General features: G+C 41.8%; 1 protein-coding gene across 1 annotated transcript in view; it reads left to right on the top strand.

Moving 5' to 3' along the window:
- The first annotated feature begins 251 nt into the window (after window positions 1–251).
- thsd4 (thrombospondin type 1 domain containing 4) overlaps window positions 252–15,376 on the top strand; it is a 148,853-nt gene continuing 133,728 nt past the window's right edge. The window contains exons 1-2 of the mRNA XM_088641475.1: window positions 252–899; window positions 13,263–13,366. Of these exons, the coding sequence (XP_088497601.1) occupies window positions 13,338–13,366 (29 nt within the window). The 5' untranslated portion in view covers window positions 252–899; window positions 13,263–13,337. The remainder of the gene's footprint in view (window positions 900–13,262; window positions 13,367–15,376) is intronic.

Genomic DNA, 15,376 nt, shown 5'->3' with positions numbered 1-15,376 from the left:
ACCGAAAAGGTTTTTTTTTTTGTAATATAAAACAAACGCACACGTAAAATTTGTATTTGTTAAATTTGACATTTTAAACAAAATATCCACGTGCAGCGCTGTTTCCTGTGACGGCCATTCTCGCAACAGAGATCACGGGGGCGCAGTTTGCGCCGGTGATACTGTACATCCTTATCACCCGCCGCGCGTTAACGTTGACAGGATCGGGTGCGTCCTCAGCCTTTGACCTGGCTGAGTCCCAGCTCCGCAAGAGTAGGATTTACTCCCCACCCATTGCCTTTTTGAGCAAGAAGGGGGGATACGTTGTATCCTGATTAGAAGTGTAACTGGGAAGTTGTTAAAACAGTGAGGTACAGCAGTACAATATTCAAGTCACAAACTGCCAGATCAAAATTAAGAGAACCTTCTACTGTGAGATACGGATGCAAATGTACCCCTAATGAGGGGATATAAGTATGTACACCTACGTACTGTAGCATCTTTAATTCACAGGTGTAAGCAGGAGAAGCAGTAACAGTGAAAGGCTTCACACTCCCGAAATACAGAAACAGAAGCGGCAGCAGGGGGCGCACGAAGCTACAGCTCCAGTTTACCAGAGACCGGGGCGCTGAAACGCGGAAAGTGGACAGGAGCTGCAAGGAATAGAATAGGAGCGCAGCGGTGACACGCTTACCGTGGACTGGGGAGGGGGGGAACCTTGTATTTCAAGGTTATATTTAAGACTATGGTGCTAGGTTTTGCGGGATGTGGTCTTAAATGTTTGGGGTCCCTGTTGCGACTCGGCGCTGCGCTTCGGATTTCAAGGCGCCTGTTGAAGGTGTGCTGATCCCCGCGGCTCCGCGCTCCTGCGCCGCGCCTGGAGGACGGGCTCCCAGCGCGCACCTCCGCAGACTCACGAGGTGAAGTGATGCGGCTTTGCGGCAGAAACTCCGCTTTGAACCTGTTTCTTGTTTGTGCTAGAAAGCAGTATTAGTGTTTTAGTACCGTTCCTGGGCGTACAGTATGTACCAACCGTGCAAACTGTAAATGTGGCTTGTGGTTTCACTTGGTAAATTAAAAACTGTTTTTACTGCGCCGTGGTAGCGCTTTATAGGTTTGAATCTGCTTTGTTTTCAGTAAATGGAACCTACGCTTTGAGCTTTTCCTCGAAAATCAGCTGTATCCATAATCTAAGGAACTGTATCTATACTGTCCAATTGGACGACTTTTTAATGTGATGTCTTTTTTAATAGATACAGTATATTGAAAAAGTTTGGTGTACTGAGTTCTTTTTCTGTTATGTATTTAAGGTAATGGTGGTATTAACACAGTACGGTATATTTTTAATTGGTCTGGTTAAGTTACAGTCCGTGTACATTAAAAACGGGGACTCCCGGATACCACTGTGACCATAATGAATGACAACAGTATACAGTACGATCTCCAAACTGCAGGGAAGCACCGATTTCACAGCATGCTTTTTCTTTACTCCAGCGTTTTCACGTGAGCTGTGGACACTTGTGCGGTTTGCTCCACTGTCCTGGGCTGAACTAAACCAAAATCATTTATAGTGAATGTCATTAACTCTACTCTCGGCCGTCCTGAAGTATCATTTTTCTTCTGTTGTTCGTCACCTTTAAATCGTATAACATCATAACCTTAGCAGAGCGTGTCTTGCGATCACAGCCCTGCGCCCTGCTCGTGTTCATCCTGAGTGCGAATGAAAGGAGACCGATAGCGACTGTCGGCTGTCCGGGGTCTTTCCTTGATAACAGTAATGCATTTTAGGCTTGTACTCCAATACTGGTAGTTTCAAAGTGCTACTTCCTGTACTTGAAACCTGCGTTATTCCCACGAACCATAGCTGAAGCGCCTTCCCCGCTTGCTTAGGGTCTCGCTGAGTTCAAGCCCTCATGGACCCACGAAACTTGCGAGGACGGCTGTCGAGCGAGTCCATAGAAATGCAATGGAAGTGTCACTGAATTTTTAAAATAGAGCACCGACAGACTCATTCTGAGATATGCTTACATGGTTCACACACCGTGTGACTACTTGCAAAGATTAAGATGGACTTTATTTGTGGGAGTAACGTCTTAAATGTGTTTTGTTTTCTGTGGATCAAGTAGCGCGATCTATCAAGAGATATCGCCGCAGAAAAGTGTCCGTATTTCAGACGCTGTAGGTGGTACAAAAAAAAAACAGTTACACGGAGAGGTGCGTTTAACCTTCGCCCATTATTTTATTTGTTCACAAATAAAATAAAAAATAAAAAAAAATATTTAATTGTTCACAAATAAAATAGTCTCTGTCTTCGGCAGAGGTGTGTTTCTGGCGGATATATATTTTTCGAATCCTTTTGTGATTCGAATCAAAGGTGACTCTCGCATCGTTTTCTTGTGTTTTACAAACGTGCCGGCGCTTAAAACGTCAGTGATAGATGTTGCGAGGCAGCGCAAAGGCTGGGAATCCGTTTACAGGCGCTTCAGCCAGCGCAGCGCTCATGCCAGGAGAGCTCAGATGTGTTGTGTAAGGACTACAGTGACATAACCTTTTGAAAACTGTAGCCCCGGGACTGCATGCTGGAAAAAGGCTTCGTTCGCCCTCATTCATTTCTCAGAAAAGTATCCTGTAAATCCTTAAGCCATTACTTTATCTTGTTTTCTGAATCGCAGATTGTCCTGGTAATTGCATTGGAAACCAATTCAGTGATAACAATGACACTTCTACCAGCCCAGGCTGGATAGACGCTCTGGTATGTTCAACATCTGAAGAACAAAAACAGGAGTATTAGCTTTCTTGTCCCAGATATTCTTGGATGGGGGTTGTATTAAGATATTGTAGATTTAAACTAAGCACCAAACCTGATTTCTCCACAGATGCTCCTTCAGAGATCGGTGCAGAGAATTGTGTTTCATTAAAATTTGAGGTTATTTCTTGTCTGGACCTAATTTACCTTATCCAAACTAATAGTCTTCAGCATTGGGGAAAAATTCTGTTTTACTTCATAAATCTGGAAAAAAATGCAGAGATACAGTAGTGGTCTTCAGATTTCTGTGGATGAAATGCAACACTACTGCTTGTCGGGTGTGTTCTAAAAAACCTGTACTTGAGAGCAAGAGGGAGGGGAGATCTAAGAGAACTCATGAATTGAAGTACTGTATACAGTAGTTCACCCAGCATCTTGGGGTTATTTGCCTTGGTTAAGTCCTCTGATGGTTTTTTCCATCATTTTGTTTTAATGGAATGGTATAATCTCAAGGTATATTACAGATAAGATCTGCTTTTCCACTGAAGGTGATCATAAATTTCAACTTCCAGTTTCGCTCTTATTCATCACTATGTAACTTTCCTTTTAATACAAGGGTGATTCCTCTGCAACCACATGGTTCAGTTTTTGACTTCCTGACCTTGTCCTTTCCCTTTCTCTCTAAATGGCATTAGTGACCTCTCAGGGAGGGTCAGTCTCTCTGCTACAGCCCAGCCTGTGAAGTGTTGCTTTTGCCTGCATCGTGTTGTCAGCAGCACAGTATGAGTTACATTGCAGTTAAGACAATATTGGTGAGATCTGTGGGAAATTAGTGAAGAAAAATGAGGGCAGAGAGCTAAGGAATGTTGCCAAAGCCTAATGCTTTAAGAAAATAGTGTGCAGTGCTGATTACAGAGAGCTTTGTGGTGTGAGAGCTTCATTGTTCAGCAAAGTTTCTCTTGCTGCACATTCTGAGCAACTAAAGAGAAATTGGGGTTTGGTTACTATTTAAACAGTATGAATAATATTAATAGATTCAAGGAATAAATGCCCTTTTAATCTGCTTAATATGATTCATCATTATGATGGAAAATAAACAGCAATAGCTGACACAATTCACTTGTAAAAAATTAGCTTGTACCACAGAAAGTGTTCGATTTGTCTTTTTTATAAGATAAAAGTCCAGCAACACACTTTCTTATATATATATGTAGTGGTATTAAATCTCTTGTTGGCATGTCTGTCAAAAAAATCTTGCCTCATTTTCTCAACTATCACAAACAGTTCGAAAAACAAATGTTGTCTGTTTTTAGGGGACTGTTTCTTTGCTCACAATGAAGGGTCTCAGTTTCCTCTGATATCTGTATGATAATCCCACATTGATTCTCTACTTGACCTTAATCCTGGCGATAAGGGTGTGGTTTTTCCAACTTCATGCCACAATCCTCTCATGGGCCTCCCCCACTTGCCTCATGGGAACAGGAGAAGACTGGAGATATGTAGAGTCTCACATACAGTACATTCTTCTTCCATCAGTGGCAGATATGGTTTAATTGAGTTTAGGGTGGAGCATTACACACACCTGGCTGTGATTTGTCCAGACATAGATACAGTCTGTGACTGGTCGCAAGCAGGCCAGACCGTGACCATGTCCAGATCGTAGCCATCCCAGTCCTCTGTCTTCAAAGCCCTTTCCAGTATTCCGTCTGTGCCCTGCGAAGCCACCTGTGGATGTGCTGTTCGGTGAGTTCCAGGGGATGTCCAGCTGTCCAGAACACGGGCTGAGGTATTAGTATTGCAGCCTTTCTGATCAGACGTTTCGTCCTACTAAATTGTCAGAAGGCTGCCCCTCCTTCTCTAACCCATTGGATAAGAGATATAATGCATTTTCTGAACCTAGAAAAGCTAAAAGGGTTTATGGAGAAATGATATATGATGTGGGATTTCTCTTTTAAATTACATCTACCACTTTAAAATTTCTATTAACTTTTTGCCCAATTCACATTTCTGCTTATTTAAGAAATCTAAAGATACATAGGTCTGCTTCCAATCACCTGTTATACATACTGTTGGTCATTATATAGACATTTAAAAATAGCAGTCTTCTCTTTTTAGCATAAATATAGTCTCCTTCTTATAAATCTACTAGCTGCACCTCAGTTATGTCTAAAGTAAAAAAAAAAGAACTAAATCAGAAGTGCATTGTGGGAGATAGTCAAGATGGCTTTAGAAGAGATGCTGTCCAGGAAGACTTAACAGACCTTGAACTCAGAGCTGTAGGAATCCAAAGCATTATGTGCATGAGTGTCACGTTTGTTATAAAGAAGAAAACTTGGTCCTGGTGAGGGGAGTTACCTTACAGTGCAGCAAGGTCATTACTGGTGTTCCACAGGGGTCAGTTCTAAGACCCTGTCCTGTCCAGTCTGTATTGCCAATCTAAATCTTGGGTAGTCTGTTGACATTCACAAGTGATGCAACCATTACATAAGGACATCAGCAAATGTCTGAGTGGACACCTAGCAAGAGAAATGTAACTTGGGAAATATCCCTGCAATTTCCGTCACAGGATCAATAAAGTATCTATCTTAAATGTTTTCCATGCAGGCAGCAAGAACAGCAAGGGTGGCATTGAACTGGAAGAATCAATACACGAGAAAGAGAGAAAGCCATGAGTCAACAAACTTCTACTAGACAGTATGATGAAGCAATAAAAGGGCCAACAAAATGCTTAGATACCGTAGTTAGGATTGTAGAATGTAAATCAAGGGAAGTGATTATTCCAAGTATTAATTATACTTGGGAAGTTGTGCTTAACTTTCACACTCTTCTTCAAGTAGCATTGTATATAAATATACTGTACGAGCTGCCAGACGCCTTCCTGGCTGGACAGAAATGTCACTGGGATAGATTAAGAGAACTGCAGAAACTTTTAAGTCCAGGATAAAACCATCACATTTCCCGGTTCTCTGCTTTTTAGATTTGGTTTACTTATGTTTTGAGGTGAATGTGATTGGTGCTAGAAAGAGGAATGTCTTTAAATGCAACCAGCCATTTCCTACTGATTCTTTATTTGTCTTTACTCAATTTTCATTGTCTGCTTTCCTGAAATTGTAAACTTTGCTTTGGACTCTACCTGTGCAGTCACACATACAGTACCTTAAATGCAATGCAATGCAATGCAATGCAATGCAATGCATATTGTGATCACTACTTCCTAATGTCTCTTACCTGTTTTCTTTACTCTTCATTGTGTGTTGGATAATACAGTAGCAGTAGAGGCATTCCTACTAGCAGGTGCTACCACCTTGAGTGAAAAAAAAAACAGTTATTTGTCTCCTCTACCAATTGGGCTTCGGACATCCCTGATGTTTTTTTCTAACATACTGTATGTAGGAAAATTAAAATCTACTTTGATAAGCTTTCCATTTTCTAAGAGCCTTTTCCATTTCAGAGTCAAGGAGGAGCTGGAGCCTGTCCCGTTAAGCAATGGGTGCAAGGCAGGGTACTGTACATACAGTACACCCTGTACGGGATGCCAATCCATCGCAGGGCAAACGCACATCATGGCCAGTTTTCCCAGAAGCCAATTAACCTACCAATATTTGACACAGATAGCACCCCAGGTCCAGAATCGAACTCAAACCCTGGTGCTACAGGACAGCAATGCAAAGCAGGTCATCACCATGCTGTCCTGCATACATTCCTAATTTCATTAAGTAAGACTGCATTATCAGTGGTACTGTATGTAAATTCAGTGGCCTGTAGTACAGCATACTCCTAACTCTTTGCCCTTTGAACATCCTGTGTAGACTCTTTCTGTTGTATGTGTATATGGACCTGCACCTCTTCCATCTATGAACTGGCTTCATCACTCTGTTCTCCTCCCCAGTGATAGCTGGTGTATGGGGAGCATACTGCTGCACACTGGTGGGGATGGAGGGAAACCCCCATTACCCGCAAAGTGCTCTGAGTGGAGTGTCCAGAAAAGCACTATATAAGTGTAAGGAATTATTATTTTATACTGTCTCCTTTCAATGCTGTTTACCCACCAATACAGAATTCTTCACTGTCTCTGTAAACAAGGTTGCCTGAGGTACAAGACTCCATCTGGGTGATCCGGAGTTGTCCTGAGGGGCCTTGGATGAGTGTGGTGTTAGATGTGTACTTGCAGGTGATACAGCGAGCTCTGTTGCAAGGGAAAGTACCTGGTGTGGATGGTTGCTGAGGGCGGTCAAGGGAGCTGTGAACAAGAAGGTTGCGCAGATTAGGTGGTTGGCGATATGAGATGGTAGGGAGGTCAGGAAAGAGGGCCCCAATGGAGGGATCATCCTGTACGATAGGAATGTCTGTATACCAAGTGTATTGAAAAATGGAGAGTACTGACAGTCTGAATGGACTGTTCTCATCATTAGCTTCTCATGTTTTAATGTACTTAGCACAGAAAAAATGAAAGTTTTAAAAATCATGCACAGGCCTTGACAGTTCCCTAACCTTAACCCATGCACAATGGGATGAGTTTCAGTTAAAAAATGTAAAAACAGGAATGCAGTACGTATACATATTCTTTGGGGGATAATTTGGACTGAATGGATGAAAATAAATGACAGTACCATGCTTATGTGCTGTGACAGAAAATGTGCCCTCTAGAAATTATACCTCTGCTTTGCAAGGATGATTGAATACCGCTTTTCATCTGCCTTTAAACAGAGGAAAGGTTTCCTCTTGATTTTTGCCCCCTCAGCGATATTTTTTTCTATCATTCGTTTAGCCTTTCTGATGTGTCTCAACTTGTCCTTGCTGCTCATTGTGGTCTTTGTTTCATGTGGTCTTGCTTCATTTTGCTTGTTCTATAAGGAGCTGTGTGTTCTTAAACTGTTCTTTAGACATTTTAAGTGACAGTTCTTTAAATTTTGCCCATCTTGCTCTATGTATTTTGTGATATGTTTTTAGAACTTAATTATGCATTTTCCTGTTTACATATCCATTTCGCCACAGTTGGATTCCTAAAATTGTCAACCGCAACTTTAGACTCTGTTTTCAGATTACTGGAAGATCGACCATTTTGCAAACACGACTCGGCAGTAGTTCTCTTGCCACTGTCACTCTCACTCTGTCATGGCTGTTTGAAACTAGAGCAACGCAAGTTATCAGTTTTTGAGTCCCTGGGAAACTTCAATTAGCCCACAGTGGTAAATGGTTCCTCTCTATTTTCAATCAAGGGGATTTTCCCATGTTCTGAGGAACATTTAAACTCTTTTTATGGCATAGCCTTTGTAAAATGAATTTCCTAAACAAGCAGATTCACAGTTTTAATTCATGTTTCGCACAAAGCCGTTTATTTCTAATATACTATAGATTGTGAAACATTTGTTTATTCTGAATGGATATTCTAAAAGAATCTTTTAAGATCTGTGTTTTTTTCCTGTCTTCGTGCTTCATTGACACAATATTTGGTAAGTGACAGTAAGTTTGATAAGATCATTTCTAACACATCTGTATTCACTTGATGTATAAAACAACAGAGCATTGCTGTCAACCAAATTAACCGATTGTCTTTTAACTATTAGCCTGAACAGAATTGTTCGATAAAGTAATTGTACAGAGAACTAAACCAAAACTCAGAAAAGAAAGAGCTTTGTATCAGCTGTTTTCTGGAGCTGTAGAGTTAGAGTTGGCAGTCTGAGCAGAGTAATGCATGTCTAAGCTACTGCGTAAGGTGTGCATTGACCCTTTTATGAACTGGACTTCAGAGTGCAAAAAACACTTAAGAGCACAATCTTAAGAATTTGAGATATTAGAAATAAGGGGTAGTGGTGTAAGCCTGTAATAACTGAAGTGATAGTGCAAGTGCATGGTCAGCATGCACTGAGTCACTAACCCTCATGAAGAGGTAGGCTCGAGCTGACGGAAGCAGACACTGGCAAATGGTGACATCAGAGATGCTTTATTGCAATGTAAAACCAGCAGGGGTTCCAGTGCCTGTGAAACAGTTTGTGCGCAGCATCTAACAGTGTGCCCTTGTTGTGGACTAAAGGATTTTTGTGTTTCAGGCTAACTCTTTATTAATGACTTTGCATAGTTTCCTTTACTGCATGACAGGGGAACCACGTAATCCTGATTTGTGACCTGTTTTTCTGTTGCATTATATTTCATAGAGTGAGGTAACATCACAGCCACAGCTTCTATTGGCCTGTTATTAACTTGGACCTTTTAACTGATAGATTTTTATTTGGCTGATTCCTTTTTTGACTTGGGATGTTTTTATCCACGAGAAATGTTTTGGTCTGATACAGTTTTCATTTTCCACAGACGCTGTTAGCCAAGTTCCTGAAGTTAAAAACCATTTTTTTAGTTGGCCCTATTGAATTTCAGTACTATCTGGGAGAGAGCATTGAAAATGTATTGGTACAGGTGTCATAGTTTCAGAGTATTTGGGTGTTCTTGTTTTTTTTTTGCCTTGTTATATTAAACACCACAGCAGAACCCCAGTGCATGTCAGTGTGCTCAAGCTGGATGTGTGCTTGCAGCTTTTGTACTGCAGACACGCAATCTAGAACATTAAAGTGGTGCACAGTCGTGCCTTTAACATTGTCGTTGAATTTCCTCTCGTGACAATGCATCATTGCCTAGTCAGCTCCTACTGTCCTCTCTCCTTCTGGCCTTTCTGCCTCCATCTCACACCACTCTCTTTATTCACACCTTCAGAATATGCTGCAGGCTCTCTCCTGGAATCCTATTTTATATCTCGCTTAAACACCTTGTAATTACATTTTATTACATACCTTGAGCAATAAATCAGAGGAGTTTTTAAAGCAGAGTAACTCAAAACCTACGGGAGTAAAACACAAATCCTTCAGGTTGGAGTTACAGTTCTTCGCTGCGAAGGATAATGTCCGTCGTGTAAATCTAGAAGTTTGGTACCACGACTCCAGTGCTCCCTGCAGTGAGAGAGCCACTGGCAGGTACAGAGGGGATTGTTTACAGGAAAACAAGCTCAAGGCGGGGAGTGCATGCAGCGTAGCTCTGAGAACAGCTGCCATACAGCTCTCATGTGTGTAATTGTATCTGAATAGATCGTTAGGAGTCAGCAGTAAGTGGGGGGGTGTCTGTTGTAATGAACACTAGATTGTATTTGTTGACTGTAAAGCCCCCGGTCACACAACCTTGCCAAGCTTGCTTATTTTTGGTTTTAATATGCAAGTTGTATATGGATGAAGCCCATTAGACAAGATTTTAATTCAACTGTTAAAGAGATGGTAAGAATGGCAGCCTGTGATTAATAAGATGGAGAAACAAGTTTTGAGTGAGTACTGTCCACTCACCTGCAAGGAACCAGCGTGAGAGGAGAACCAGGGAAAACTAGATCACTAGTTCCCAAAGGATGATTGATGGTTGGGCTTTCCAAGTTTGTAACAGTCCGAAACGAATCATTTCATTTTGCATCTTTCTTCTTAAATATTTTGTATTTATTCATGTGGCTCGTGTTTCCTACTGTTGTATTATGGACACTTTCTCTAAAAGGAAAAAAAAGCAAATGCAGTGGCATAACATACAGTATAATGTTTATTTAACAGATGTGGTAACTGCGTCCTTGTTAATATCACGCCCAGAAACAGTTACTGACTGGTTTAAGTACTCTTCTAGGATCTTACTCTATCTTTAAGACTTGAAGGATCCTGTGTAGGATCGTGCAAAGTCTTGCTGGGTTCTGTGCAAGACTGGTGCTTCTGCAGCAAGTCTGCATGTTTTATGAATGTCTCAAGTCACATTGGATACCTGCTCTGGTTTAGAGTGCGTTAGCAGACACAGCCCTGAACTTGGACTGAATGCCTCTGGTCACCCCTTCACAGGGCTGTCGAGGAGACCTGCAGAGCACGTCATGCCCATACATCACACTGTAAGTAGCACAGGGATGATGAATCTATTCATGTGAAGAACACAGTCCTCTTGCTCTGAAGCTTTAGAATTGCTTTGCTTCCTGTTTCCAGCTTTCCTCAGGTGCTGTGATGTTTTGGACTTCCAAGAGCAATCAGACTTCAGTGGTTTGTGAGCTGATGGAGCAGAAGGGAGCTCTGCGCTGCCCATTCCTCGTGCACCTGCCCTCTTTCCCACACTGTCCCAGCTTCTTTTTTCACTCTTGCTGTTTTAAGTGCCGCCCTCCTGTTTTTCCGGAATGTGTGTGCAGACTCGGAGCAGCAGCTGTGTTTTTTTAACCTCCATCCAGCTGTCCTCTGATAGTAAAGAGCAGCCTCTTGCACTGATTGGCTGTGGTCCCCTTACAGTGTGTCCAGCTCAGACCTGATTGGCTGATGCCTTCATGCTCAGGCTCTGAAGGATCCCTGTGTGGTCTCTCTCACTGGCACACTAATGTAGAAGACTATTGGAAAAACTGACCACAGCCTACAGCAGGTGTCTCCTGCAGGTCCTGGAAAGTTCAGCTTTTCTTGTTTTTTTCCAGTTAAATGTTACTTTATTGAACAAGTTATACACTTGATTTGTTCATCGCGGTGGTCAGACGGTTTGTAGCAGACATCTCTCACACATGCTGGTCATCTCTGGCTGAGATTCAGATTACCATGAAGCCATGCAGCACAGAGGCAAGCACATCCTCTGAGTCAAATGGGTCTGTAATTGGACCCAGAGGGTTTGTAGCCAGAGATTCATGTTGCTGTGACAGTGCATGGGCCCTGTTACACCTCCACTGCTCTGTGTGTTATGAATTATCCCCTTTTCTGTCCTCAGTGGTTTAAAACCTCATCTTCCCTGTCCCTGCTTGTGTTTCAGGTTTTTAATAACCCCTCTAATCTTCTCTGCACCAGCCTGAAAATATTCACTCCCCTTAATCTGGTGGTGTACCACGGTCCTCTCAGTCTGGGCTATTATTACATTTTGCTCAGACTTCCTGTCTAGAATGACAAAAGTATTTATTATTAGTAGAATTAAAAACAGCATCACCATTAATGAATGCTTGGTAGTGTATCAGATGCTTGATTTAAAATAGCTACCGAACACTTCAGTTTGTTGGGCCTGTTAGAGACTGATGTCCTCTTGAGTGCGATGCAAATGTGGGACAGAATTTTTTGATCCAGAAAAACAAAAGTCTGTCCTCCCCTCCGTCCATTTGTTTTATCCAGTACAGAGTCCCGGCAAGCAACAGGCACAGGCAAGATGCACCCTGGATGGGACGCCAGTCCAAAAGCAAAAGTAAAATTTAAAAAAATAATTGATCCACTTCAGAGCATCTTTTCTTAAATGTCTGATCAATACCGTTTGCAACTACAATTCCTGTCACTGAACCACAGCCTTGAAATGTTTCCACTGCTAATCTGGCCTCTGCTTTTAGTGCATTGTAATGAAATCACAAACACCATCTGTGTTCACACCTAGCATTGAAAACAGACTGAAGGCAGGTGATTTCTGGTTTGATAATCCAGGCACTAGTCATTCTTTTCTGAGAATCTGTAAAAAAAATACAGACCTTATAATGAAGTATTTGTACATGGGCTTTACTCTTGTCCTTGCATTTCTCATGGGTATAGAAGGTTCTGATTTTCATCAGTATGTAGTCTAATTGCTCACCTATGAAACCATCTGATATCTGGCTTCAGATAATTGTTTGGGATTTGTCTGTGTGCCCACATTTTTTCATGAAAGCTCTTTGATTCAAGTAAAACTAAGAATCCCATGCTGCTATTGAGAGGAATAGCAAGTTTTAAAATGGACACTAATTTATAAAGGGTGACATTTGTACAGTAATTATTATTCCTCTTCAGTCTCAGGCATCAGAGTCAAGAAGAAGCTTTTTTTACACATGTGATCTGGACACAAGCTGAACTCCAGCCTAAGTGTCTTAGCAGCAAAACAGATCTTAGATACTGTTTCAACAGGAGACTTCAAGTGAACTCTATTATTACTTGTTTTATGGTAAACTAAAGATCTGTGTTCCCAGTTCCAGAAATGTTAGCTTAAATCTTAAATTAAGTTCTTGTAACTGCTTAAAGGTATCGTATTTAAATATGAACACTAACATCCTTCCAGCATGTCTACATGGATTTCTGAGTTAAAGACTCATAAAATAAACAGCCTAATAAAAGGTTCCTGTATTACATTTAGCTTAGTGTTTGTGCACCTTGCAATATTTGTTCGTTTTAAACCTGACTGATAAAACAGTTAACTCATGCTGCAACCATAGGTAATGACTGCAGAACTGTGCTAAGGCTGGGGTAAAACTGTAGAAAAATCACTATTAATAGTGCAGAAATGCTAAGCTAAATTTATCAATGTGAAGTTTCATTAAGGTAGCTTTAATAACTCACTGGCGGCTTCACACATGTGAAGATATGGTCCTGCTATCATAACACATACTGTACAAGTTTTTATAATGTATCTTCTCCTGAATACACTGGTAAAGTATATTCCAAACACTACTGGAATTATGATTTTAGTTTTAACTTTATTATTACTGAAAATCTGAAAAAAAGTACTACAACTGTTCTGGTAGTACTTTTTTGCTCATGGAAATTGTTTTATTTTCTAGGATAACACGGTGTTTTGGTGATATTCAGGAGGAGAATACCTCCACTTCTGCCCTGTCCTTTCAAGATCTGGAAATATGGAAGAATCCTTTGCCAGGATCCTCAGGTAAAGAGAACTCTGTTGTCCATTTTACTTCTTTAAAGTTCAGAACTTCAGCGCATGTCTTCTGTTATTCTTACATGATGAAATTATGAGTCTGGAGACCTTTTGGTTGCTGCGTATCATGAGGTCATTAAAAAAAGTTGTGATTTTAATTTTAAACGTCTTGTTTGTGTTTGGTTGCACGTCTTCAAGACAAGTGCATATCAGTAGAAAATGCTCTCTTTTTTTAAATGTGGATAGTGCATAGTTTTAGACCCCACTTTGCAATGTCCCGAGTGCTGCTCGTCAGCCCTCTGCTGTAATCCTCCTTCCAGCAGAGGAGAGGCAGAGTGAAGCCACAGTGGTGTGACCAGCCCCAGCCCCAGCCCTGGCAGTGCTCGCTCACTGGCCTGCTGCTGCCTGGGGAGTCCTGGGCTTGGGTGGGGGACGCCATAGTCCGGGCTGGACTCATGGTCTCTGGTCTCTGTGACAAGACCCAGATTTGGATCACAGAGCACCAACACCAAGACGAGCAAGTCAGTTCCCAGTTATTAAGAGCAAAGCCAGTTAGTTGTGCTACAGGGTGATGTTGTAACCTTGGTTTGTGTAGGAAGCTGAAATACAATTAGTGACCGTGGTTGGCACAACTTTTGAGATGTGGGAATTTTGATGATGTGTCAACGTGCATAAGTGTCTTTCCTTTTCATTTTAGAAGAGAAACATCTCAGAGACGCTTTCTCTCAGCACCTTCTTATATAAACTTATATAAGTAGGTGATGTTGACAGCAGGAACTGAAAAATTCAGAATAAAGTTCTCCAGAGTGAGCAACAAAGCTGGTCTTTGGATATCTAGCAAGACTTAAGTAAACCTATGGGAAAAAAAACATGTGTATTCTGTGAGGTCTAGAGTTCTCTTCTTTCACTGTCTGCTCACTCTCCTGGACCTCTAGGAATCTTCTGCTGTCCCTTCCCGGAAATATGCAGCTGGGTGCAAGGAGCGACTTTGGTCACTCCTGTTCTTCACCTGCATTGCTGGCAGTCTTGCTAGATGCCGTGAGCACATTTCTAACACTGGGACTGTTCTTCTGCTGCCATGCTGCAGTTAAGATCTCTCAACTCTATTACCTGCTGTGCTGCTGCAGCTGGCTGCTGGGCAGAGCCATTTGCTGGAAGGGCGACTTCAGCCTTTCTCTGCCTCCCCGAGAGAGGTCTTGGACAGGGCAGTCTGGGGGGGAAGGCGAGTGGGAGTCAGTGGCAGGAAGGTGTCATCGGCCAGATGCTCTTGTGTGCCGCTGAACTACTGTAAGTGGTGCACATCTGCAGCAAAACAGCCAAGACTCTCCTACAGTAACCGTTGTTGCACAGGCTGTACCTTGGGAGCACTGAGTTGCCAAACTCTGGTACAGAACACTGCTAGTCCAACATCCATATAAGAATGTAAAAAAAGTGCAAACAAGAGGAGGCCATCCAGGCCATCTAGCCTGTTATGTAGTTAGTAGCTTATTCCAGGATATCATCTTCAACAGCATGGCTGGGTAGCCTGGTCTATACTCCCACGACCCTTTGGGTACAGAACTGCCTTCCCTTGTCAGTTTTAAATGCACTTCCACTTACAGTAGTTTCCACTTGTCCTCTGATTTGCACTGTTCATTCTGAAGAAATCTGCTGGGTTAACTTTGTCAGTGTCTTGGAATCAATTTCCACTACCTTGGGCTGGCACCAAGTATGCTGCTTTATATGCACATGTGCACTCAGTTTTGTCAAAAACAACTCTAGGGTATAATTTGTGTAACTTAAGAGAAGCTCTTGTGCTCCCTCAATGCAAATGCTGTTTCACTCCACTGTGGCTATCCTGCTGCCGTGTAGTGTGTGGGATTGTTTTATGAAGAATGGGGATTTATTGTTTCACGTTTACTTCTTACAGTCTCTGTACAGGACTCTGCACCTTTATTTTCTTATTCAAACATTTACACCTTATTCTGTACATTTTGTACATGTACAAAATGTAGGTGAGATTAATCTCACCCATAACAT

The sequence above is a fragment of the Lepisosteus platostomus genome, chromosome 7, assembly GCF_059453375.1.
Source record: "Lepisosteus platostomus isolate fLepPlt1 chromosome 7, fLepPlt1.hap1, whole genome shotgun sequence".
NCBI classification, from domain to species: Eukaryota; Metazoa; Chordata; class Actinopteri; order Semionotiformes; family Lepisosteidae; genus Lepisosteus; species Lepisosteus platostomus.
This window is presented reverse-complemented; position numbering and strand designations above follow the sequence as displayed.